At 42.6% G+C, this 24,689-nt stretch overlaps 1 protein-coding gene across 4 annotated transcripts in view; it reads right to left on the reverse strand.

Moving 5' to 3' along the window:
* zfhx4 (zinc finger homeobox 4) overlaps positions 1-24,689 on the reverse strand; it is an 84,121-nt gene that overhangs the window by 10,445 nt on the left and 48,987 nt on the right. For 3 of the 4 annotated variants that reach the window (XM_059327370.1, XM_059327369.1, XM_059327371.1), the window contains exons 7-10: positions 8,224-8,322; positions 1,874-2,013; positions 576-776; positions 11-131 (exon numbers count right to left, since the gene is read on the reverse strand). In XM_059327370.1, the coding sequence (XP_059183353.1) occupies positions 11-131; positions 576-776; positions 1,874-2,013; positions 8,224-8,322 (561 nt within the window). The remainder of the gene's footprint in view (positions 1-10; positions 132-575; positions 777-1,873; positions 2,014-8,223; positions 8,323-24,689) is intronic. The other variant, XM_059327372.1, reaches the window with a different exon arrangement.

Consider the following 24,689-nt stretch of genomic DNA (forward strand, 5'->3'; position numbering starts at 1 on the left):
TTCTGCTCACCTTGAGACTTTCCTGACCCATCAATAAGAGAGGTAGAGGAATCCATTAAAGACAGAGCTTTGTCTTGTCCAGTTTGGGGATGCATTATATTATTTGGTGATGCTGTGTCAGGTCCAACAACCTATGAAGACAAAATAAATTTATTCATTATAATATAAATTTGTGAATACTTACATAGTAGATTCTATCACCATTTTTTGTAAATGTTGAGGAAGTGTTACGTCTCTTTTCTTGCCTTTAAAACAAATCTTATTTTAAACATATACTTTGCTCTTCTCAGGGGACAACAGTCAATGCTTTGTCTCAAGGTACAATAAACATTTTATGGATATTTTGCAATAAGCCCTTGTCCTTAACTAAAAAAAAGCCATAAAAAAAAGCCAAGTGGGAGAACTGGACAGTCCTGAAAAATAATATTTTTTTCAAATTTCATGTTCACTTCTTAAGATAAGTACTAAAAAAGAGAAGAAAAAAAACATTGGAGGATGTCTAAAAACACTTTAAGTGACCATTTTTTTCAGTTTTAAAATAGCTTGCAAATTTGCAAAAAATGGCTGCTACTTACAGTCATAATAAGCTTTTCCACACAGTCAGGAGCCACGCTGTGAAGGTGGGTGAGATGCAGCTGCAGGTGAATTTTGTTGCTCAGGACATCCTGGCACAGTGGGCAGCGAATCACTGGCTGCATGGAATGCTGGGACATCACGTGGAGCTGCATACGGTTGGCATCTTTACTGCTGTAGTTGCAATAGGGACACTGCTGAACCTAAAACAAGAACATGGTATATTAAATATCTAATTTGGAGTAGAGAAAAAGAACATCCTGTGTAATGTTTAAATTAATCCAAGATCAGGAATCACCCCCTTAATGTACTCCTTAGTGAGTTTCATTCCTACACAACAAAGCCATTAACATAGCTGTCTGTGCACTGTCTGCCCCTCACTAAAGAAGCCAGACATAATCTTTTAAAAACAAACAAGGATGGAGACATGCAAGAACTATGTCTCCTGCACTGTTAGGGGTGAAAATAACTGCACATCTACGAAATAAAATTTAATTTTACGGGGCTTTCCTGTTCTTCATTGCCCACTCATCTCATCCCACCACATTCACTTCTCCCCATCCAACCCCCTTGCCCACCTTAACACAGAAAATGTAGATCAACCATGTTTCATGTAATTCACTTAAGTCCCTCAACTCATGCAATTTTATTAGCAGAAAACACGATTGGCCAGAATTTCTAATCAGTATTACAGATGACAAAGGTGTGTTCTCTCCCAAGCTACGCCTTGCCCTCATTACAGGGAGTACTCTGAACATAGCTGCCTCCCCACCACCTGTCTTAATAGAATCCATTTCTGAAATGACTAAGTCCTCCCTCCTTGCAGGGCCCAGAACCAGACGAGCTAATACTTCATAATCTAATTTAAAAACACATATAATTTAAAGAGATGCAAAAAGGGGGGAAGAAGCAGGGAGGGAGGCCTAAGGCTAGTGCAGGTATTCCACTTAAGAACACAAAGACTGGCCTCCTTTGCTTGATGCTAAAAAGCTCTGTCAGAGAGGAAATGGTGGGCAGCGTTTAACCCTTTGATAGAAAGCTGGCGACAGCAATTGCTAAATGCTTAGCTTAGCATTTCTACTTCTTGCAGTTCATAAGTGTCTTCCCATTAGCTTATCCCACAGTGACAGCAAAGGTTAGATTTAATAACTGCTGTGAAGGAGAACCTGCCTTACCAACTATTAGTTTTTTGTATGTAACACTTTATTTTGAATATAAGTTGCTGGATATCCACTCTAAATAGATGCAAACACAATAATCTTCGGATGTAGTTTCTTTGGAAAGGTGAAAAAAAACAAACCTTTACCTGCTCATTGGCAGAGGTCTTTCCTTCAGCAGACTTTGGCCTTTTGGGCGGACTTTCAATTTGTCGATCTGGCAGGAGGGAATGTTTGACCATAGCATTCGGTCCGGTAACCTCTTTGGATGTGGCATTCACTCCTAGCAGATGAGAGAAGGGGAAATAGAGTCAGAATGGAAAGTGTTAAAAATGACAACAACAATTTGAAAAATACAACAAAGCTGCAAAATTACAAAATGATTGATGGTAAAACAGTAGATGTATTTTTCAAAAATGCAAGCTTTTTGGAATGAGCAGTGGAGCAGAATGACATATTTAACGTAAGAGTTGAAACAGAGTAACAGGGCCATGTCAGATTGATATATAGTATCCCATAGATCACACATACATACTGTATGAGAAATGGGAATATTAACCTAGAAGTATATAAAACTGACACAATTGAATGGATAAATTGAAATGTCTGACATTTTGTGGCTGTGTAAGATCACAAAGTGGTCAAATGACTATTAATAAACATATAAATGAGTGAATAAGATAAACAAGTCTACAAATTAGTATTCATAGGGACATAGGTGATGATTTGACATCAAGACAACATAAGCATGGATACAAGCATGGAGTGTATTATTCACATTCATATACACTGACGTGTTTCTGCCCTGAGGACATGTGAAATGGAGAAAACTCAGGCAGGCTCATTATCACAGCACGACATACATTAAATGTTATGGTAATATTATACACTTCATTAGTTCATATACATTTCCCCAGCTGCCTCAACAACTTCTCTGTCTGTACAAGATGCTAAATTTTCGGGGCTTGGTCACGGCTGGTGGTACAGTAGCAGTGCTGCTTGTGTGTATGTGCGTCTGTTTGTATATGTGTGTGTGTGTGTAAGCGTGTGTGACGTTAACAGCAGGGCTCAATGTGGAGAGATCAGCCTCTGGTTGTATTTAGTAAATGCTGCAGCCACTGATAAATCTTTCATTAGCCTCATCCTGAGATACAAGCCATGCAGGCCCTGCTATACTCTGCCACTGCAATTTACCCACTCGGCACAACACAAAGACACAGCAACAGCAACTCTCCCTCCCTCCCCCCAGCCCCCCATCTCCCTTGCTCTCTTCCTCCCTCTCTCCCTAAGCCATCACCCCCCTCCCCACTCCCCTCTCTTGCCTCCCCTCCCTCGTCTGGTCACTCAAGGCAATATGTGAGCCTCACTCTTGCGAATCAACGCTTCACGCTAGATGCACAAATGGAAAAAAAGGGAAATCAAAGCACTGATACATGGAGAGGGGGCTGAAAAAAACATTTTGTATTTCATATTATTCTGTGGCTCGTGTTTGTATTGGGCGCATATCAATTCCTCCGGCCCGTTCATGCATTTTAATTCTGTTGCATTAAGTAGGCGTTCCACTTATTTTATTTGTAATCCCCTATATCTGGAGCCTGAAATATTGGCCTGTCAAGGAAAGTGACAAGAGAGAGAGGGAGGGAGGAAGAAAGGAAGAAAGAGAGAGAGAGAGGGGAGAAAAAAAAACACAAGGGCACAATGTGAATTTCCAAGAACATCCGAGAATTGCTCTGCAGCTCAGAGTAGCGAGGTAATCTCGTCTTCCACTGCTTGTGATGGCCCCTGCAGGGCTTGTGTGTGTGTGTCTATGTGCTTGCACGTGTGTGTATTATGTGCTTCATGACAGGCCTCTGACACTCCATTGGTCAGATCGGTCCAGCCTGGAAGCGCCCGTCATATCACCTGACCTTTCCAAAGCCTCTGTCCCGCCTCCCATATTTATTATGACCATTTCTAATTTCAACTTTCAATTTTTGCCTCCCTCTTCCAGTCAATTTGCAACTAAATTACATCCCTGCAAAAGGAGATGAGGCGATTGTCAGACAAGGGGCTGCAAACACATTTACAATGCGGCGGGGGAAAGAGCCCACAGATCACCATTGATTACTGTCATATTGAATGTAAATGTATGTTTGTGTAGTGTGTGTGTGTGTGTGTGTTATGTGCAACATGAAGATCTGTCCTTCTGGTTTCGATGTGGATTCGACCTCGCACTTTCATCAACACTTATGGCACTCAGGCTGAGAAAAACAGTTGGTTAACCTTGTATGTTGAGAGAACAGTACTCTCTATTGCCTCTTATGTGCTTTAAATGGCAAGCTATGCGAATGTGTATAATAAAGGTATTTCGAAGCATAGAATCGCATTCAAAATTGTAGAGTGTCCTCCAAGGATATAATAATCTATAACACAAAAACAAACACAGCAACAGCACACTCCAAACACTATCTTTAAACTTATCCAAGAAAATCAAATATGTTTGCCTATTTTAGATTTAAACCTCCTTCTTCATATTTTTTACATTCAATAGTGCTAAAATAATTAGAGGGTGACAACGGGAGAGAGCTGAATTGAGAACAAGACAGGAGCAGGAGACTCTCCTCTCATTTTCCTTTGTCTCTGAGTCTGCGCCCCACACTTAATGACTGTGTCCTTTTTCCTCCTCCTCCCTGTTCTTTCCCCTCCCTTCCCACCTTCCCTCCATCCCTTCATCTTTAGGTGGGCTCCACCAGCTGCAGCCCAGTGAAGCGGAGGGGCAAAATAAACCTGACACCGTCCCCCCCACCCCATCCACCAATGACAAATGTCTGCATGCAGCAGGACCTTGCTTGATTAGATAAATCAAAAGGTGATTTATGACACTCAACCCCTTTTGCATTGCAGGGGGAGAGAGCGGCACACTCACCACCCATCTTTATTTGCAACTGTCAATGGTGTTTAGGGAGCTGCGTATACACACACTTATATACACGCAAGTGGGCGCTCAAATGGGGAGAAGTACAGAGCAATGGAGGGAGATAGAGAGAAATGTAGAGAAACAGAGGGAAGAACAAGGAAAAATGGTAGAGAGGGACAGCCCATAGCTCTAAATACCTCAGGATATTTCTATCTCAAATTGTTCCTCAAAACACCATCATAGCTAATGCTTTTCCCGTGGATCTATTTTGGAATCTGCCCTTTAGTGTCTAAAAGGGTGAGATATTTTGTGCAAACCGAACCAAGCAAATGAGATTTTCACGCAAACAAGCATATCATTGAATCCTTATATCTCTCCAACTATGACTTTAGATGAAATCAACTACATCTTGGAGCGGGATTTCAAAACAATCAAATCGTACCTAGTGCAATCTTTTTCTCTTTTTTATTTCTTTTACAAGCTGCAAAACAATTAGATTCCATTCCTGACATTTCGTTTCATGGAGAAAAAAAAAAGGCCCACAAACACACAGCAGAGAGTGGGGGGAAAAGGCTGTCAATTAAGAAGGAGCAGGCTGGGTGGCGGCAGCTTGGATTTAGTATTCAATTTAGCTGTCCTGAGCCCTGGCAGACTGGCTAAGGTTACGGAGTAGTAAATCTAGGAGGGAGAGCTGGCCAAAACAGGCCAGGGAGGGCCGGCCAGCATGATTTACTGGCCTACTGCTCTGAGGTTACGCATTAGGCTGACCCCCGGTCACCTGATAACATTACAGCAACACACTCTGAACCCCAAACTCCCACTGAAGCACTCAGCAGGCCCAGATCTAGCCGGAGGGAGGTAGAGAGAGAATGAGAGAGAGAGACTGGAAAGGAGTGAGCTATAGAGACATAGTCAGATGGAGAAGGAGAGAGAGAGAGAGGAAGAGAAAGACCGTTAAACAGCAGCTGTCTTGTAGTTTGTGTTTTTTAATGACTAACCCTCCTTTCTCTTCCATCTCCAGCTTGTGTTTTAATGAGAGATAAATATGAGCATGGCCTTGTCACATTTGACAAATCGTCTGAGACATTCAACAAGCTGTCATTACACAGAAAACACACATACATGCACAAAAGAATAGCTGCAGGCTTGTAATTAAACATGCTAATATCTTTAATATATTTTAATCTCATCTTAGAGAGACAGAAAAAGAGCACAGCTCCCATCTCAAGTTGGGCAAATTTGCAAGATGCATGCAAATAAAATAAACCCACAGAAAATATTCTGAATGTGAACCAGCTGATATGGAATATTTAACATCTGATCTTGTTTGCATGTGATTCCATTTTGTCTCCCCCCCTTATCTGCACAATTCAAAATTGTACACGAAATTAATACATAACATTTGACTGTAGGAACAATGAGTAATTTCTTTGCTAATTTGAAGCAGGTAGAGATCTGTAATTTCCTTAGGCTGCCTGACAGGCTCATTTCCATGCCGGGGCCTTTGTTTAGTTGGTTATTTATAAGAAGTGGGCCCCTGAGCCATGGTGGCGACATGCACCATCTACACACACAGCACAAAGCTATCTGGAAGTAATCCACATCGGGGACATTTGCATGGAAAATGTAACATGGATTATAATTAATCTAAAGTGACATGGGATTATAAAAGACAATGTAAATGAAGCAAGGGAAAAAGCTCTTTCTGTCGTTTCCTTGCCCCTCCCCCCTATATCTCTGTCTTCCCCTCTCTATCTATCTGCCCCTCTTTGTTTAAAGGATCTTGGTCTTGGAGATGAAGTGCGCAAACACACTGCTCACTTGGTCACACTGTAATCCCTTCCCTGGAGATCTCCATACGGACACACACACACACACACACACACACACAGATCTGAACATTTCAAGCTTGCCAGAGATTTGGGGCTGAGGAAGGAGATGCTAAATCTTACTACTTTAAGCTGGAAAAAGAGTAAAAACAAGGCCCTGTCCCTGATGATAACCCTAGCATAACAACACGCTGACACACCAGGCTCCCTTTTGCATTTTCTGGCATTTGACTTTTTGAAACCTCCTTTAATCCAAATGCAAAATAAAACACCAAAAAAACCACTAGCAATATTATATCTGGCTTCCTAGCCAAACTTGCAGCTGAACCCAAGGCGATTCCTCCAAAAAATAAAAAGGCGTACAGTTCTGCTTTATTAAATAGATTCCTGACATCTGATAAACTACACTTGGGGACACACACATACGTAAGCACGCTTTAAAGTAGGAGGGACCTGGACACTTTTTTGCATGTGTGCGGTGGTGTTAAATGACGCTGGCGGTAATATGCGGTGGTAAATGCATGGATGGTGGTTCCCCGCCAGTCCGTCAGACAGGCCTGTCAGAGAGATAGAGCTGAAAGATAGATGACTAGCTAAACTAATAGGCCCCAGCCTCACTCAGCTCTCCTTCTGCCTCATTGAGCCTCACATTATGGAGCTAGGTATGGCATGCTAGGAAGAGGAGGTGGGGAGGGAGTTTGAGATGGATAGAGGGTGGGAGTTGGAAGGTGTGTGCGTGTGTGGGAGTTGGAGAGGACGGGAGGGGGGATGAGTGTGTGAGTGGGGTAAGAGACATTAGTAGAAGGAGAAAGAATGAGCGAGAGAACCCCATGCAATGACAGAGAAAAAAAAGGAGAGAGAGACCCCATGCAATATTCATCCCCAGCCATGGATTTCCATCTCATACATAAAAAGACCATATGAATTCTTATTTGGGTAAATCAAATCTAACAAAGCCAGGGCTATCCCGACCACAGCCTTGCAGCGGAGGCATTATGTGCTCCCTACCTTGCCCAAAATAACAAAAAAAAAAAACAAGCCGTCTTGTACAGATTGTTGCCCCTCCCTGCTTACAACACTGCCATTCTTGCAAACGGATAAACAGTTCTTTCTATCTTGTGCTCTTTTTCTATCTGAGGTAATGCCTGGTGATGGGGTCACAGATTGGACAACAATTAAGGGATGGATTGAGACAGGGAAAAAATAGGAGAGAAAGAAAAATGAAGGGAGGGTGGGGGAAAAAAAACTAATTTAAGGGTTGCAAGGATGCGGTGCAATATTAGAAAAACATATACACAGCCCCCCCCCCATCTAATCCTGCGCTTATGAAAAATTAATATGTCATCGGAGAGGGCACAAGAACGAGAAAAGATTAATGCAAGGCGCTTATAAATTACAAGCACGCAAACTGATTTGATTAAAAAATAATCTGGGGCCTGGACATTGCCTGGTAATATCCACAACACTCAACTTATCCCTCTCTCTTTCTCTCTGTTTTTTCTCTATCCTTCTTTTCCACTTTCTCTCTCCCCCTGTCTCTCTCTTTCTCTTTTTCTCTTTCTGTCAGATGGAAACGATTAAAGCAGGTCACATGGAGGCTAGTCAGCAGCATTCACATGTTACACACACATGTTAGAACCTTATCTGAAGGAGAGCGAGAGATGAACGATAACTTAGAAAAGAAGGGAAGCTTACGGTTCATATGTGTTTTGTGTGTGTGTCTGTGTGTGTGTGTGTGTGTGTACAGTATGTGTGTGTGTGGACTTACGGTCAGTTCTCCTGCTGTCAGTCAAGTCTCGGTCAGTGAGGTTGAGTCCAGGCCTGGAGGAAGAGCGAGGAGGTCTCTCACCATCCTCAGCAGTCTCTTCTGAAAATACACAGAGAAAACGACTACATTACCCATGATGCTCTCTGTAAAAAAGGGTATTTGCTGGCTGGGGCAACCTCCCACGGTTTATCTGATATCAGATATTGCTATATCATATTAGAGTCATTTAAAAAATATTCCTGCTGTACATGTTCTGTTAATCCTCATAAACCCCCCTTTTTCTACACCAAGCTCAGATTTACTGTAATGTACATAATATCTCACCAGCAAATAATGCTTGCAGTGACTTGAACACATGTTCTGTTGAAAATAGCCCTGCCATGCCACTTCTAGTGGCTGAAACATGATACATACTGCCTGAAAGCAGGGAAGTTGTGTGACAAAAATGTATCATAATGGTTGCAGCCCTGCAGAAGGCACTTTTAAAAAAAGAAAAGAAAAAGAAAAAGTATTTAAATTAATTTAAAGCTTGTGTGTTCATATATATATATATTTTTAATGTTAAATATTTTCTGTGTTTGGTATAATATTCCAATTATTACTTCAGGTGAGACAAATATTTATTTTACATTAAAACAGAAATATTCAAATTTTACTGTTTTAATGTAAAACATAATTGTATGAAAAAGCTATGAATTCTACTTTATTTAAATAAGAAAAATAAAAAACGGATCCCATATATTAACATTATTATATAGCCCACACCCAGTCTACTCTACAAGGAAACAAGGTAAAATTAAAAATGCATGTAGAGAGTTTATAGCTGTTCACTACTCTACTGTGTATAGATATTGTGTCTATATATTTCCGTTACCTATGTAAAAAATGTGCGTGCATGCTCACACACGCACAGACACACAAACTAACACACACGTGCAGCTCTGTACTATTAGCAGATTAGCCTGCCCATCTCTGAGAGTTCAGCCCCTTGTTTGATAATTCTGTGTATCTGCAGTGTTCTGCCAGTGGATTAAAGTGTGTGTGTGTGTGTGTGTGTGAGTGTGTGTGTGCTTTGTGTGTGTGTGTGTGTGTGTACAAGTGTGTATGTGTGTATATGTGTCGCCAGCGCAAGCTAACACTAATCCTAGCCGAGCCCCAGCGCTCCCTTTCATCCAGCCATCATTTGTCTCCGGCTGGGCTGATGTCACTTTGTAATGAATTTTGAGCAGTCTGAGAGAGGCCAGATAACCAGGCATGCGCGCACACACACACACACACACACACACACACACACACACACACACACACACACACATATAGTACCCTCCTCCATCTCGGGGTAGCACACACAAATGCAAAATCAAACAGAAACACTTCCACACAGGCGTCAAGTCATACACACACAGTATCAAATTCTCACACACACATACACACACACACACAGAGCAAAACCGTTAAAAATTTCATGTCTTCTAAACGGGGGGAAGGGGGGTCTCTTTCACCACAAACCCCTCACTCTGCCAGAGAATGAAACTGGTGTATGTGCCTGTGTGCATGTGTGTTTGTGCGAGTGTGTGTAAAAGAGCTGCGCTCATCAATCCTGCGCTGCCTTAATAACCATATTTTACAACACACACACACACAGAGTCATATTCATAGAAATCAGGCAAAGGGTGCATTGAGGTCAGCCTGCATTTGCATACAATCACTTTGGCCATTGTATGACGAGCACAAGGGGTCTGCAAAACCCCCCTCGGAAACATGATATGATTAACCCTTTCACATACAGCAGGGTGCACACACACACACACACACACGCACAACAAAAGACACACATACAAAGACACAGACAGACACACAGACTAAGTGCTGGCGCCGTTGCTTTAAGCGCCAACACATTAAGTGGACATTATATACAGCATGAAATTTTCATGGCAGATGCTGGCATGTGATTGAGGAGGAAAATTGTGGTTGTGTGTGTGTGTTCGGATTCATGAACATTGTTGTATTTTTACATTTGCACATGTGTGTGACTGCTGTACGCATTTTGCACATGTGTACACACAGTCTATTTCAAGGTGTATGTGTGCGACCTTGTACATGTGTGTGTCTGTGTGAAAGAGAGGGAGAGAGAGAGAGACTGGGACTGCACTCTGCTCCTGATGTTTTATTAATACGTTGGTGACAACGGGGATGAAATATCTCCTGTCAGCCAAGAGAGCCCGGGCTGCAGAAATTGCAATTTTCACTGCTGGTGCTGCAGCGTCCATCTTTGTATTTTAATTCACCCCACCTTCGTATAGAGGGGAAGAGGAAGGATAGCATGTGTGTGTGTGTGTGTGTGTGTGTGTGTGTGTTTGTGTAAATGTTGTTGTGTGTAGCGGCTTTAAAGTCTTTCATCACTGGTTTATCTTTTCTCTGTACTTGACTTTTGTTCGATGCCAAGGAAAAGCAAATGGCACAAATCGAACAGCATGTTTCACAGAAGAGTGAGAAAAAGAAGGGGAGGGAGAAGGGTCAAAACAGAAATACAGAGAGAGAAAAATAAGCTCTCGAAGATCTCACATACTGCAAGGTCAGGACAATGTCTCTAAAAGAAAAAAAATCTCAAAAAGCAGAAGGAAAAAAAACACTTTTTCATCTCTTGTGTCATTGTCTGCCTTCATCCCTTCTCTGCACATGTATGTAAAAAAATTAGGTATACCATCAATTTGATAAAGAGAAACAGTTTTAAAAAACAGGTTAATTGTACATTTGTTTTCATATTATACATTATCACTATAACAATATTCTGTAGCTCTTAATTTATATGAAAAATACATTTAACTATCTTCAACAAGTTAATGATCATTATCATGCGCATAATCTCTGACAACATACTGAGAGAATAATTAGTGTAAGCCTATGTACTTCAAATAAACCAAACATCATAATTTCAACCTTATTTAGTTTGATACTGTTCGATGTGATGTTTGCTAAATATATTTTATGAGCATGTTAAGGCAAATTAAACTCTGTCTTTTCAAAGGACAAAAAAAAGAGAGGATATGGGTCTGGTGAAAGGTGTCATAGATGCAGCTAGTGCTTGATCATGACATTACTAAACCACCATCTCAACTAACCTCTAGGGGGCAGTCTACCTGTAGCTAGATAGGACACAAGAGAAAAGAGAGACAATGAACAGAGAGAGGGAAAGAGAGGGAGGAATGAGGGTGAAGAGTGGGTGAAGAAAGAGAAAAAAGAGAGGAAAGGAGGGGTGATCATCTGGGCCTCATCAGTGTTTTTTTTCACTCCTTTCCCCTTCTAGTCGGTTAGATCTGTGGGTGAGTGTGTGTGTGTGTGTGTGTGTGTGTGTGTGTGCGTGCGTGCATACGGGGAATGTGTTTCCACACTGAGGACATTCCCAGACGAGCTCTCTCAATACATCAGCACAGCGTCTGCCCTCTGACTGACCCTGACAGTAACACACCACATGAGTGTGTACGTGAGTGCGCATGTGTGAGTGCGCATGTTTGAGTGTGTTTGTGTGTGTTTGTGTGGATGTGCGCCATTGATCAAGTGAGTGAGACAGTGACTGCATGTGTTTGCATGTGAGTTGTCATGTGCAAGTGTGTGTGTGTGAGAAAGAGAGACAGAGGAGAGGGTTCTGCGGCAGGGACTCTCTTAACCATCAACTTAATCGCTACCAGAGGACACACAGAGCAAAACTTTCGCAGTCACCTTCCACTGCTTTGCGCACGCACGCACACACACACACACACACACACACACACACACACACACACACACACAGGGAGTGGGTCGGGCTGTGGAGGGTGTGTGATTTTGGCAGCCTGGTGGGACTCTCTTTGATGTGGGTCGGTCGGAACATTAAAGCCGGCCGGTGAGCTCGAGCTAACCACAGACCCTGGGTCCGATTACCCTGCAACCAACACCAGCCTATATTTAACCGTTAGAGAGGAAGAATAATTAAGTGAGTCTTGATCAGGGATACGGCCAAATCAGTATGCTTTTAGATGTAACTATTAATTGGAAGCCACTGCAACCAATTAGGTCCCGGGATGAATAACTGTCTTGTTTGTCCAATAAAAAAACTCTCAAATCCACAAAAACAACATATTTGGTTTACATGACCTTAGAAGAAAATATGTTTTGAATTATTGCAGTACAAATTTAACGACAAAATTATTTTACAGTTAACTTCACTTCGAAAAAATTTAAGTCGTAAATAAAACAGAAAAACAAGTTTTAGACAGACAGACGCAGGAGGATATATAGAAAGAGATGTTTGGAAAGAAAGAGTAGACATATGGGAGATGGAGGCAATGGAGGATGTATTGAAAGTGTCAGTGGGTTTGTGTGTGTGTGTGTGTGTGTGTGTGTGTGTGTGTGTGCCCTCTAGCTGTATAATGACCTGCTCTGAGACCACTCGCTCCCCTTCCCGTCTCCCCCCTAAGGGCCCATAACCGCCATGCCGGGTCATTATGTGCCCGGTGGAGGACTCAGCCGTACAGCACACAACCGAAGAGCAATGCCACGCAGAGGAACTGGACACGGAGGCTCCAAAATGGCTGAATTCATTAGCTGGGCCGAGCTGCCTCTAATTTGCTTCCTTAGGGCTGGGATGGTGCTCATTAAAGGGGTAAAGGAGTAAAAAAAAAATCCTTTTTTTTTTTTTTTTTACATTATTGTTTATCTTAAATCATAGACACTATGAAAGCGGAGCATCAAGCGAAACGGTAATTGCTGCCAAAGAAAATATAAGAAATATATGAGAAATGCAATAACTACTAGAGTGAGAAACTGTGTAGCTGCTATATGCTACAATATTATGACTGCCGTTTTGTTATATGCAGGAAAATAATAATAAAGACTAGATATGGTATGTGTTCCGTGTATCTGTGGTAGTAATGCAGCCTTAATGTTTTGCGTAACACCCATGACTGCCATGTCTCCCCCACTTAGCCGTGATGTTGACGCTGATTTCTTCTTACAACTCTGGTCATGTCCCCTGTGAGACCACGTGTGCATGTGTGTGTGCATGTGTGTGTGTGCGTGTGTGTGTGCGAGGAATAGGGGCCCTATGATGTCACATTCCTGCGCCGCGCGTGGCTCTAGTTTGGCCTCTAGGTTTTAAAGGGGAAAGCTTTGAAACATTACACCATCCCACACAGTCACAGCCATGTGCACACGCACACACACACAGTCAAGGGCCAGTGGTAATACTGCGAGGGTAATAACCTTACAGACTTACTGATCTCCCTCCCTCCCGTTCTCTCACCCTCAAATCTTTATTTACCCTACTCTCCCTCTTTATCCCCCCTCTCTCCCCTCGCTCTCCCTGTACCTTTCCCCCCGAATTTCAGCGCGTTTAACAAGCATTTAGATCTTAACCAGATGTTGTTAATGTAGCATGTCTAAAATACTAAACATCAACCCAGCGGAGAGGGGCTACAGCTCCTGCACAGGGCCTGGGAATAGCTGACACACACACACACACACACACACACACACACACACACACACACACCTGCACTCGCTCACACACACCTACACACAAAAACCCTCTGCCCATAACACACATATACTCCCACACAGTGCTCAATGTATTTCATGCACACAGGTCCACAGCCCACATGCTAACATGTAAACACACACACACACACACTCACACACACACACACACACACACACACACACACACACACACAAAAGCACAAGCAAACACACGTGTTTCCATCCACACGCTCCATTCCACCCACACCCACCCACTTATTGCTTAAAACACATTAGAACTTATTACACCAGCAAAAAGAAAAAAAAAAATCTATTGTTTCAGGTCGACTCTGAAAGCCAGACAATAGGATTGTCACATTTAATACGCTCCTGGTGTGAATGTCAATAAGTTGAACTGACAGAATAAGCTGAAAAAATGACTTTTTGTGTAAAAAAAAAACGCTTGTATCAGCAGCTCCAAATTTGCTTTGTTGTTGTCAATTACGACTTCCTGAGACACTTCATTGTATTTTCTTTTGCTCAAATTGCCCGCTACGCTGTCTTGCAGGCAACTAACAAAACACCTATTACTCTTTTGAAAAAAAGAGGAAGAAAAAAAAGAAAATCATATGAATAAACATAGCCAAGATTAAAGGCTTGCGTGTCTTGCTTGCTGCGCAGACAGAAACTGTTGTTTCGTGTTAAGAGGGGTTTCATTTTCACTGCTGTGAGCACTGGGGGGGATGATGTTAATGATTCTTTAATAGCAAATACAAAAGGTTTTCACAGGACAAAAATATGGCTTCAAAAGGTTCAGCGGTGGAAAAAAAAAATTGCCGCAACACCTGGCCTTATACAATAGGCTAGCACACCTACTGTACACCTCCACACGTGTGCACACACAAACACCTGCATCTTACACAACAGCCATATTGCATTTCGGCTGCTTGAATCACCTTAGGCTGAGTAGGTGAATTGAGGAGGCGGCACGGCAAGCTTACTGAGGGATTTAGGAATAATTTGAAAAGAAGATTCCTCTCCTCTGTTTCATCTCCCCCTCCATCCCTTTCTCTATTTTCTGTCTTTCCTGGTCTTTTATGATTCCTCGGTCCAATATTTATCTAGCCCCTGATTATAAACATCTGGCCGATGGGGCAGTCTGCACAGCGGCAGCCACAAAAACACACACACACACACACACACACACACACACACACACACACACACACACACAGTCACACACATAGTGGAAATATCACACACACTCGCCAACGTGACCCTGTCAGGTCCAGACCGGAGGACGGAGAGAGGGAGAAACAGAAAGAGAGAGAGAGAAAGAGTCCGACCAGACAGAGACAGAGACAGAAAGAGAGAACTAGGAGCTGAGGGTTAATGGCCTTCCCATCTCTGTGATAAGAATTCATTCTGTTCTATTACCAGCACTTATCTACAGAGGCTGCTGTCTTTCCCCTCTCTCTCCCTCAAAAACACACACTCTCTCTCACACACACACAGCGAGGGTCCGAGATCGATAGATGAACCTAATGAAGAAAGCAGCTGTTTCTCGGCATACCTGCTCAACTCTATCAGTCCAACAAGATCTCCCTGCTGCATTCATCTGTCTATCTATCCATCCATTTATCTATCCACCTATCTATCCATCTGTCCATCTATTTTTATATCTTTTCACACAGCTATCCATCCATATAGCTATCCTATCTGTTCCTCACTGCCTCCATTTATCCCTCTATCTGTCCATCCATCACTACACTGGTAAACAAAGATACCAGCAGGATAGATATAGTTTCCAATTGACCAGACTGGTCCTTGTCATGTATTCAAGGTTTATTTATTTTCCGAGAACTAATACGAGGCAGGGAATCAGGGAATCTAATAAAATGGCTGCCGTGGTTTAAGAGAATAGCTGTGTGTGTATATGTGTGTGTGTGTGTGTGTGTGTGTGTGTGTGTGTTTGTGTCGATGCTTAAAATAGGCCTGTGACGGGCAGTGGCCAAATGGATAATGCTTAAACAGATCTTTATCCTATTGGGCTACTGTCCCGTTTTTAGCTGCATAAAAACCATCTGCTTTCAGAGCCACCAAAAACAAGACTGTAATCCTGGATAAAAATCAAAGAAAAGATTTAAGTAGATAGAAAGCACAGATAAAAAATACAGTTATATTGTCATGAAAAGTTGCATTGTTTATGGGTTTATAGTTACCAATTCATTTCTTGAAAATAAGATTAAGAGAATCGAAATGTGAATTCACATTTATGATATTTTATAATATATGTTTTGTATGTTTGATAAATTTAATATGTTATTCTTAGCCAGGATATTAGCATGTTTGAACCAAAGAATTATGACAAAAACGTCAGGTTTCCATTCATTCTATTCACTTTCAATGCTTTTCTATGACTACATTCCTTATTGATGGGGATTCGACTGAGTCTAGAGCACCACATAGCTTCCATTAGCACATAGCAATTTCATACACTGACAATAAGTCCATGTATCATAGAGGAGTGTGCAAAACAAAAATGTGTGCATCGTCTGAGCCTTATTATCTGTTGAGGTTAGTGAGGATGGCAGGACTCTTCAACATAAGAAGAATAGAGTCACGGAAGAAAAAGAAAAATATCTTCAAGCCCAAATATTCATTAGGTTGCTCAGAATCATCTCCAAAAGGACCACATGGAACCTGTAATACATGGGCACATATGTTCACATGCAACACACAAACACACACACACACGAATACACAGACCTGGGGCAACTGCCCCGGAGATGGTATTCGCAGACGGTTACAAATAAGGAGTGTTGGCTTTCCTCTGACTTTCTCAAAAACATGCAAAAAATGTCCATTTCATTACTGGCTAAACAATGTCATATGGGCCCCCACTGGCCCTAATAGAAGCAGACAAAGACAGAGCAGCACACATATGCTTCGAATAAATCAGATTACTGAGGGAGAGTGGGGGAGAGAAAGAGTGAGAGAAAGAGGGAAAGAAAGAGAGACACCGCCAGACACTTAGAGGATTGACAATATTCCCTTTTCTTGCTACCTCCACCCCTCCCTCCCTCCTTTCCTTCACTTTCTTAACTCCCCCAACCCCCCCAGCGGGATCTGTTTTAGATTTGAGCCAGTGCTAGAGCCATATCTCTACCTTATCTCTGCTAGCCGTCAGAAAACAGAAAGCTCCATGTTTCCATGCATTAGACTCCCGGCCCCTGACACGCCACTTGAAAATCTCACAGCCCCTCAAAATGGTTGAGCAGGAAAATAAAACAGCAAAGATATCATTTAATCTAATGAAATGCAGGTTACAGAGTTGCATTGATATCATTTTTGAAGTGCGCTCTGATACAGTGTCATATCAAAGAAAATGTCAGCCGTGAAAATTATGGAAATGCATTTTGGCATTGTGACAACAAATGTCACCCAATATCCCCTAAAATTAGATCACTCTTTGACAACCACAAAGCGTCATTAACTGTATTTGAAAAGCCATCAGAATTTGAGGGGCTGTGACATTTTCTACCCCCTGACCACCTCTGGGTATCGAACCCCATGAAGATATCCCGTTGTGTTTTTGGCTCCAATTATGCCAAAGCACTTCTCTGATGACTGTAAAGGGAAGTATTGATTCTCTTTAAAGTTGTAACAAAAAAAGAAAAAACGCGTAGACAGGGTGGGGAATATGTTAACAATTTGAGGAAAAGGAAGAATCAATATTCAAATGACTCCTTATATTGATTTATAATTAAGTCTTAATTGCGGCTAGGCTTGGACTTTCAAACTGCCGTGTGACGTTAACCGGGAAAGAAGATAGGGGAACATTATTGATACACTTTAACAGTGGTGGTCGCCCAGACATTGATTCAGCCGTTTTGCGGTGCCTTTGGCATGCTCTGAGGATCTAAATGCACGTGCATTTGAGGAAACACACACGCACACACATTACTGAGAAAAGATGCACATACACTTGCATGCACAAACAAATACACACACCTAAGTGAACTAACACAGCATAATTAACCTTCATCCGGGAAAAGTCAGGGCTGCCTTATCTGCAAACTTGACTGTGCATATGTGTGTGTGTGTGTGTGTGTGTGTGTGTGTGTGTTTGCTTGTGTGTACGTGTTGTAATTACACCATTAGGTGTGGAACTGATTGACTTCAGATGGGGTTGGTGGAGGTATTATTCTAGAGAAAATAAGTGAGTGAAAGTAATGTGTGTGTGTGTGTGTGTGTGTGTGTGTGTGTATGAGTGTAAAATATTTGCTTATTTAAGCTTACATGCAGATTTTTGCATCCCACTGCATTTATTTGCGATCTGAGTGTGTTTGTTTGTCTCTTCTTGTGCTTCAGCCCATGTGGCAATGTGTGAGTGTGTGTTCATGTTCAAATCTGTGTGTGTATTTGTCCCCACGGGCCTAATCAGGTATCAGATACCTTTTGTTTTGGGAGCTCATTGATGGATGAAATCTTTATCTGTGCTATTGATCAGGAGGGCGCGGGTCCTAAACTGTCTGTCTAGCTGCCTGCCTGCTCCAGCTCTAACAAGATTGCCAGGGCCGAGTATATCAGTTAACATTTAATCAATGGCAGCTTAAGACACTGGGGCTAAGGGAAAGAAGCCCACCGCTTCAGCCCCCTGCCCCAAACCATTACCCAGGATTGAATGGGAACTATGTGTGTGTGTGGGTTCTAGATGATTACAAGGGATTGGGTCTGGTTGATCACATGTCTTCAGGGGACAGAGGTGTGAGTATGTGTGCATTTGTGCGTCAGTGTTTACAGGCATGCGAGTGCTGGCTTGTCGATACATGTTAATACGTCAAAAACGCCAGAGGGGGTGGTATACGCAGCTTGTGAAGAAAATAAGAAAACTGAATGAAGTGACTGATGTGTTAGGGGGGGAAAAATTGCCATTCAAATCAAGTGAAGGCATTAAATTGAACACGCCTGTGTGAAAATACACACACACTGCAGTGGAGAGATATGACATATCAGGCAATGCGTGATTTTTTTTTGTGCCTCGCTTGCAAAAAGCCCGCTGATGGTAAAATGCAAAAAAGGAGAGTCAGCAAAAAAAGAAATATGATCAGTTAGACATTTTTTCTTGCTTTTTATTTTACCATCAGCTCATCTTACTGTAAATGAAACCCCATCAGATCTAAGGGGCAGATCCTTCATCTCCCATCTCCCATTTTTTATTTCATTTTCTTATTCATGCTATCGCTGGATCTCATCATCATCAAATCTCATTTTGAGAGAATTAAAGATGTACTTACAGTATTTGCCTGTGCACTGTGTGTGTGTGTGTGTGTGTGTGTGTGTGTAAGGTGCACATTGAGTGTGTCAGTGTATATGTGTGCATTTGTCAGGGGGTTGCTCTGACGGGGGAAGCCCCTCTCACGTCCCTGCCTTTCGTCCAAAGCCTGGGAGATTCCCACCACCAAAAATCAATGTGTGTGAGAGCATATGTGCGCCTGTGTGTGTGTCAAGGTTTTGTAAGACAAATCTCTCCAGCGTGCGCCGCTTTAGTGCTATTGAACCAGGCTTCGATCACTCGGCCACTGTGAATAATGCAAGGGAGGCTACTGCTCACTTACAGCACAGGATGCTCGCATGCGTGTGTGTGTGTGTGTGTGCGTGTGTGTGACAGGATGGTCCTTTTTCCTTGCTGCAAATGCAACAGGGCAGTTCTTCGACGTTCCTCCACTTGGCCCTCTTAATCTCGTGTCAGATACAGGAACTCCCACATTGATACTGTCTCTTCGAGTGTGTGTGCCACATGTGTGTGTGTGCGTGCGCGAGTGTGTACGCTGGAGGCTTCTACAGTAGACGGGAAGAGCTTAACTCAAGCAGACAGCTCAGGCCTGCACTTTGACACACCCTGACTCATTACATACAGCCGGCACACAGTGGAATATTGTCATTAAAAAAGACAATTAGATATGAAGTCAAGGGAGCATCACTTACACACACATGGACACACACGCCTGCAAACACAGCGCAGGAAATATAGGTGAACTCGTCTTCATATCCCCAGGTATATGAAGCGGAGATATTAATAATCAGGATGTTACAGAGTAATTAAAATGATTCCAAATGATGAGTGTGTGTTTTGTGTGTGTGTATGTGTGTGTGTTTCTGTTAATTAAGCTGAATGATATGATATGACACAAACCGTAATGCTTTAATGGTGTCCTATACTTGATGTGGCTGGAGGGGACGACAGTTGATGAGGCTATAGGGAGAGACAGGGCGACACACACGCACAAAAACAGATACAGCTGCTCATCGGCCCTGCCTGAGAGGAGCATCTCTTTTTTCGACATAATTATCTGTGTCATCACTTACGAGGCAATTAAACAAACATCAGTTCCTACTTCCTCTCCCTCCGTCTCTCCTCTCTTCTTATTCCACTTCCTCATCTCCTTCTCTCGTGCCATCTGTGCGCTCTCCTCTCCTCTCCTCTCCTCTCCTCTCCTCTCCTCTTCCTCCCCCTCTGCTCCTCTTCCTCCCCTCCTGTGTGACTCCAGACAAGGTTTCAATTTCAGCATGCTGATTGTCTCATTGCCGACTCTATGCATGTCTAACACTTACTGGCACTCTGGGGACCAGCAATACACACCATAGAATGCCTATTACACTCCCACACGTTTCTGGTGAGTGTGTGTTTGCATGTATGTGTGTGTGTGCGTGTGTGTTTGTGTGTAAGAGGTGATGAGGGTGTAAAATGCCTATTACGCTGAGAGTCTGGTCTCTCTTACACTGGAGAGAATTCTCTGGCGCCTAAAGAGCAGAAAATTGCAACGCTCCTCTTCCTCACTCCCCATTAACCTGCTTTTGAAACAAAGGCCTGACCAAGGTGTGTATTTTTGCGAGTGTGTATGCATGTGTGTATCCTTGCCTATTAGCCTTATGTGCCATCATGGGTAAAGCACCTTGTGGGCCCAACCAAGCAGAAACACCAGAGTCTTTTCTGCATACACCTCGCATTCTCTTTGTTTTCTATTTTTATTTAACTACTTTTATTATTGTTACTTTGAGCACTTTTCTTTTACATAACCTCACCGTGTGTTCACCATGTGTTTGTCTCTCTATTCAGTCACCCAAACGTATATTTCTATGCCCCCAAATGAACTTGTCACTCATTTCTTACTTCTCTTCCTTCATAAAAAACAGCAAAGGGAGATGGCATCTTACGAAGAGCTCCAAGATGACTAAAGCAGCAGGCATATTTGTCTAATTTGCACAAAGACATCCACATCAAAGCACAAATCAAGACCAAGGCTCATTCAATGGATTTTTATCAGTCTATCCATTTCTCGTTCTTTTTTCCCAGCATCTTTTTTCCCCTCTCTGTCACATTCCTCTTTTTCTCTCTCTATTTTCAGAGTGTTATTAGGACATGATAAAAGCGAGAGGGATGTCATGACATGAGACCCCCTGTTAGCATTAGGAGGTGGGAGAGAGAATGAACGAGAGAACGAGGGGGAAAAAAAGGGAGAGAAAAAGATGAAAGAGATTTGTCTGGAAATTATTGCTCACAAGGCATTGATTCTCTGCTTTAATCTCACACAGTGTGCTCAAATTTCCTATTAGGGAGATGAAGAAAAGGAGAGAGGGAGATGGGTCTTATTCACATAGGTGGGGAGGTGAAACTTGGCATGTCTCTTAGTGTTTCTTTGGGCAGACATTACATATGCCTTATTCTGGGAAGAGAAGCAATGTCCAGAATCTTTGTTTCTTGTGCTGTCTGGCTTGAGGGCCATTAGTGTGCTGTAAGTAAACATTGCAGAGGAACAGCTATTGCAACTGAACCGCTGGAGGGTCATATAGACACACACACACACACACACACACACACACACACACACACACACACACACACACACACACACACACACACACACACACACACACGACAAGCCACTGACAGCTGCTATAGCTGCAAAGCTTCCTCCGGTTAGCGACGATTAGCCTTCACTATAGGTAATCAATAGCTGCTATCAATTCCATACCTCCCGCTGATGGATGAGGTAAAGGAAAAAGAGAGGAGAGTGTGGAAGAAAGGAGCAACAGAAGAATAGACTGTTGGAAGGAATGGCAGAAATTCTACCTGACAATACTTCTTCCTAAAGTAAAGTTCCTTCTTTGTGTGAGTGTGTGTGCATATAGGCTGCCTAAAATGTCCATCTGTGAATTGTATCATCGCGGTCTGAGATTAGTGGCTGCTTGGACCCAGTGAGCGTATTGCCTGGTTACGGCGGCTCCAGCTCCACACAACCCTCCTCCCATCACCGGATTGTTTGTCTTAATGCTGTGTGACATGGCCCATTGTTTTGTCCATCTGTGGTTAAGAGTCAATGGACAGAGGGTGTATGAGGGGATTGGGGGAGAGAAAAGAATGGAGGTGAGGGAGAAGAAAATAAAGAAGACCAGGGGGGTTGAGAAAGAAGGGGGGAGAAAACGATGAAGGCAGAAAAAAAAGGAAGGAAACAAGATGGTGACAAGAGCTGGGAGGTGAAAAAAATACTGAAAGAGAAAGGTCAGAAAGGGACTTAGAGTAAGGGAAAACATGCAATAACCCTGTGATTTCAATATGGTCCTCGGACTTTACATGCACCACTTCTTTCAGTTCCATATGGTGCAGGCCCTTAAGCCTGATATCACCGACGTGAAAGACGTCCTGCCGCTGTGACGCCAGTCCCCTCTTCAAAGGGTTAAGTCATATTTAGTATGCGTCCTCATAGCCCCATGGCTTTGTATTGTAAATAAGACTAATGTGGCATTGGTCAGGTATGCTAATTCAGATAATCAGTGCAATTTCTGCAAATTATAACTGTCAGTGTGGTGGGCACAGAACCTTGGCGGAAAACATGAGGGAACAATTTAGCCCGGGTAATACCCCTCCACCAAAGAGCTGCTCAACTCAAAGAAAAACAATCGGCCTGAGCCCATACCGCCTCGACACACCATTTCAAAAATAGTTTATGGTGAACGAGGCTCATTTTTTTCTGAGGCACAAGTCAGCCTGCTGCCCTTTTTTTCCTATGTGCACACACAGACCGCAAAGTAATTATAATTCGCTTGGATGGAATTATTCAAAAAATGACCACATCTTTTACTCCCTCAGCCATAGAGAATATGGTTTTGGGAAATTTGGGGTAAATTGCTACTTGCCGAAAATATAATAATATACATATATGAATGTGTCTTATTTTGATTTGACAAATGATTTAAAATGCAGTGTATTGTCTCCAGCTAATTGTACAGCAATAAAAAGCTACATACTTCACAGAAATCCTCTTGGGGAACATCACATCACTCTCATCAGAATAGTTTGCCACAGGAACTGCATTTTACTCATGTTGGGCACATAAAATAACATTCCAAGTTTTTATTATGCGGGGAATGGATCCCGCCTGACTGAAATCTGTGGACTTTACCTTTTATGTAAGTAACTTCCTGTTTCACAGTAAATGAGAAAGAAAAGGTCACGAATAATTTATTAACTGTAGGCAATCAGTTGTTTGTAAGCAAATCAATATGCAATATAATTGGCTGCCTTAACCTATTAAACTTCTAATCTAAACATAGAGGGATAAATGCATCACAGGGATGGCATATGCAAGCACAAAACAGTAACTAAAAAAGGAAAATTGTCCTTTGATGAGTCAGTCAGCTGCTCTCACCTACTGCATTCTGACTTGAAAAAGAAAATGGCCACCAGTGCGCTAACTCCAGCGGTTAGCTAGATCTGGGTGTGTGTTGCATCCTTTCTCTCACTCCTCCGGCCATCCGTGAATGTTTATGTAATGGCCACAAATTACTGAGACAAACCCTGGAAATAGACTTCTGTCTGAGGAGAGACCTTCTTTAAAAAAAAAGAAGACAACCGCTGGAATGGCGAAACCACCCCCACTACCCAGAGGAAAAAAAAGTATAAGATGAAGGAGTGAAAGTGAGGGAGGAGGGAAAACCTAATAGCTCAAAAGATGCCTTGGTGTCATCACATTGAAATGCTCTTTGGGAAACAGCAAAGCCCTCTCCCACATTACAAACTGAATGATCGTTTTTGCTGCTTTGACTCAGTTCTGACACGTACAGTTTGGGTTGGATAAACAGCGAAACAAGGAATGTCGGTGCACTTGGAAACAGGCAAGATGGCACATTTGCTCTCTGCCCGTGTTCAATCACTTCCTGCTGGAAGCACAAGCACATATAGGGATAATAAGTGTCCATTAGGCTCCATTTTTAGCCTACAGCTGCTATCTAAATGGTTAGCGCAGCTACACTAATTTGACTAGGACCAAAAATGACCCAGAGCCTTATCACTCAGAGAAAACAAAAGGCTCTGGATACATGCACACACTCACATATACACACACATACACACATACACCCACACGATAAAAGTGTTGTCGGCCTCTCTAAGTCAGAAGAGGTCTTTTGTTTAAAAGGGGGACTCAGACAAAGAGGGTCCTTTCCCTCCCTCTTTAATGCATGTTCGGTGGTGGTGGCGGTGGGTTGGTTGGGGGGAGTATAGAGGGATGGAGATGTGTGGGTGGTGGGGTGGTGGAGGGATGGATGACAGGCTGGGCTCTCAGAAATAATTACCTCCATAAGATCCCATCTCCCTTTCCTTTTTGTGAGGGACAGAGGGAACGAAAGGGGGAAAAAATGACAGAAAGTAAAGTATGCAGAAAAGGCCCTAGTGTTTCTGCTTGATCTGGCTTATGAGGAGTTTTACACATGATGGAGCACAGGGCTAATGGGCGAGCATACACATAGAAAAACACACTCGTGCACACATACACACCCCTCCTCATAGTGTTCTTTATGGCTAAACAAACGGTCAAATGGTTGGGACAGAGGAGGCAACAGAGGGAGAAAAATCCCTGTAACAACTGAACTTCAGAGACTGTTAATGTCTCCAAAAATCCAGCTAA

Source organism: Centropristis striata, chromosome 23 (genome assembly GCF_030273125.1).
Source record: "Centropristis striata isolate RG_2023a ecotype Rhode Island chromosome 23, C.striata_1.0, whole genome shotgun sequence".
NCBI lineage: Eukaryota > Metazoa > Chordata > Actinopteri > Perciformes > Serranidae > Centropristis > Centropristis striata.